The following is a 1,494-nucleotide window of genomic DNA, read 5'->3' as shown; positions in this document are numbered from 1 at the left end:
GTTTATAAACTATGACATTTATAAATGAATGAATCATATGGTGAAAAACTGACTTTGAAAAATAAATCTGTTCTTTTTTTCTTATAAAAAGTTAAATAAAACAAAAATATTGGTGGTAATTTTTGACTGTAACTTTACAAACGGCACCTCATATGAGACCAGATCAGTTCCAACATGTGGGACAGGTAGGCCTTACTGACAGGACCTGTCAGACATGAAGTCAGGCAGATCATTAGGATGCATATAAAAAAAAGTTTCGGGGTTTTAGTTTTGACTCCTGAGGTCAAAGGTCACATTCGACTCAGCAGAAACCAGGAGGTTCAGTTTTATTCTGAAAAATATTGTTAAGTTATGATCTGATGAAAAAAAAAAGCCTCATTACATCGTTGTTTACAGAAAAAAACATGTTTACTTTTCACTCAAATATCAACTATTAATGTGCTGAGAGTCAGAAACAGTCTGACCCAAACTTGTCCAAAACCAGTTCCAGAACCTGTGATCACCTGTCTCTCGTCCTGCTCCAGCGTTCGGTGCCCCAGCAGACGAGGGCGGAGCCTCAGAGGACGCCGGCGAAGAGGAGCTGAGCTTCAAGCTGCTCCAGGTCAGCCGTCTGAGAGGAGACATCAACGAGCTGACCAGAACCATCTCAGACCGCTACCTTCACAACCTGGGGGACAACTGGGTCACACAGAACATCCAGAACCACACAGCTCCTGGACCTCAAAGCCAGAATCACAGCAAGTGAACATCAAACCCAACAGTGCAGTCAGGCTCTGGTTCTGGTTCTGGTTCTGTCCCACCATGCATCAGATGTATTTTCACACATTAAATAAACTCTGGTGTGTTGGTGTCAGTCTCTTGGTTCGGCTCGTTCAGTTCTGTTGGACTCAGAACCTTGTGTGACATTAGTTCATGAATCATAACTTTAATGAATCATGATTCAATAAAATGAGTCATAATTTTAAACGATTCTTTCAGGACTCACACGAGTGTGGACTGCAGGTTCTGAATCAGAGGTGGTCAATACTGCAGGTGGTCTTCAGGAACCCTCAGGGTCTTGTCTCTGAGGAGGATGCTGGTCTGTTGGGGTCTTTGGACCCTGATCTTCAGTGTGTCCCGGGACGAGTCAGATCCTCTAGGTCTGAGGCCGTGGTTCTGAAGCAGAAAACAGAACGATCCCTCTGGGTTTGGAACGAGTCTCTGCCTCTGAGGACTTCAGGTATCTGGGTCCTGAGTGTTGGTCTAACCCAGGGGTCTGCAACCTGCGGCTCTGGACTAATAAATTTTATGCAAATATGTAATCAATACTAATACAAAAATACTAGTACAAAAAGTAAAATATGTTGACGACAACTGGGTTAAAATGAAAGCCCAGGAAGTCCAACATTTCACTGATCACATCAACTCTGGATGAATATATTAAGTTCACATGAGAGGATGTAAAAAATGGCAGGTTGGTGTTCCTGGATTGCGATGTCTCGGTTTCGGATGGAG

General features: G+C 43.2%; 1 protein-coding gene across 1 annotated transcript in view; it reads left to right on the top strand.

The window, feature by feature from the left end:
• The window catches only part of cep85l (centrosomal protein 85L), a gene marked incomplete at its 5' end in the record, with an annotated part of 12,157 nt that extends 11,191 nt beyond the window's left edge, over nucleotides 1-966 (top strand). Inside the window, 1 exon segment of the mRNA XM_014025279.1 lies at nucleotides 525-966. Within this exon segment, the coding sequence (XP_013880733.1) occupies nucleotides 525-745 (221 nt within the window).
• Nucleotides 967-1,494: the final 528 nt, after the last annotated feature.

This window comes from Austrofundulus limnaeus, unplaced genomic scaffold (genome assembly GCF_001266775.1).
Source record: "Austrofundulus limnaeus strain Quisiro unplaced genomic scaffold, Austrofundulus_limnaeus-1.0 Scaffold465, whole genome shotgun sequence".
Taxonomy (NCBI): Eukaryota; Metazoa; Chordata; class Actinopteri; order Cyprinodontiformes; family Rivulidae; genus Austrofundulus; species Austrofundulus limnaeus.
The sequence above is the reverse complement of the archived record's forward strand: the minus strand, read 5'-3'. Positions and strand labels throughout refer to the sequence as shown.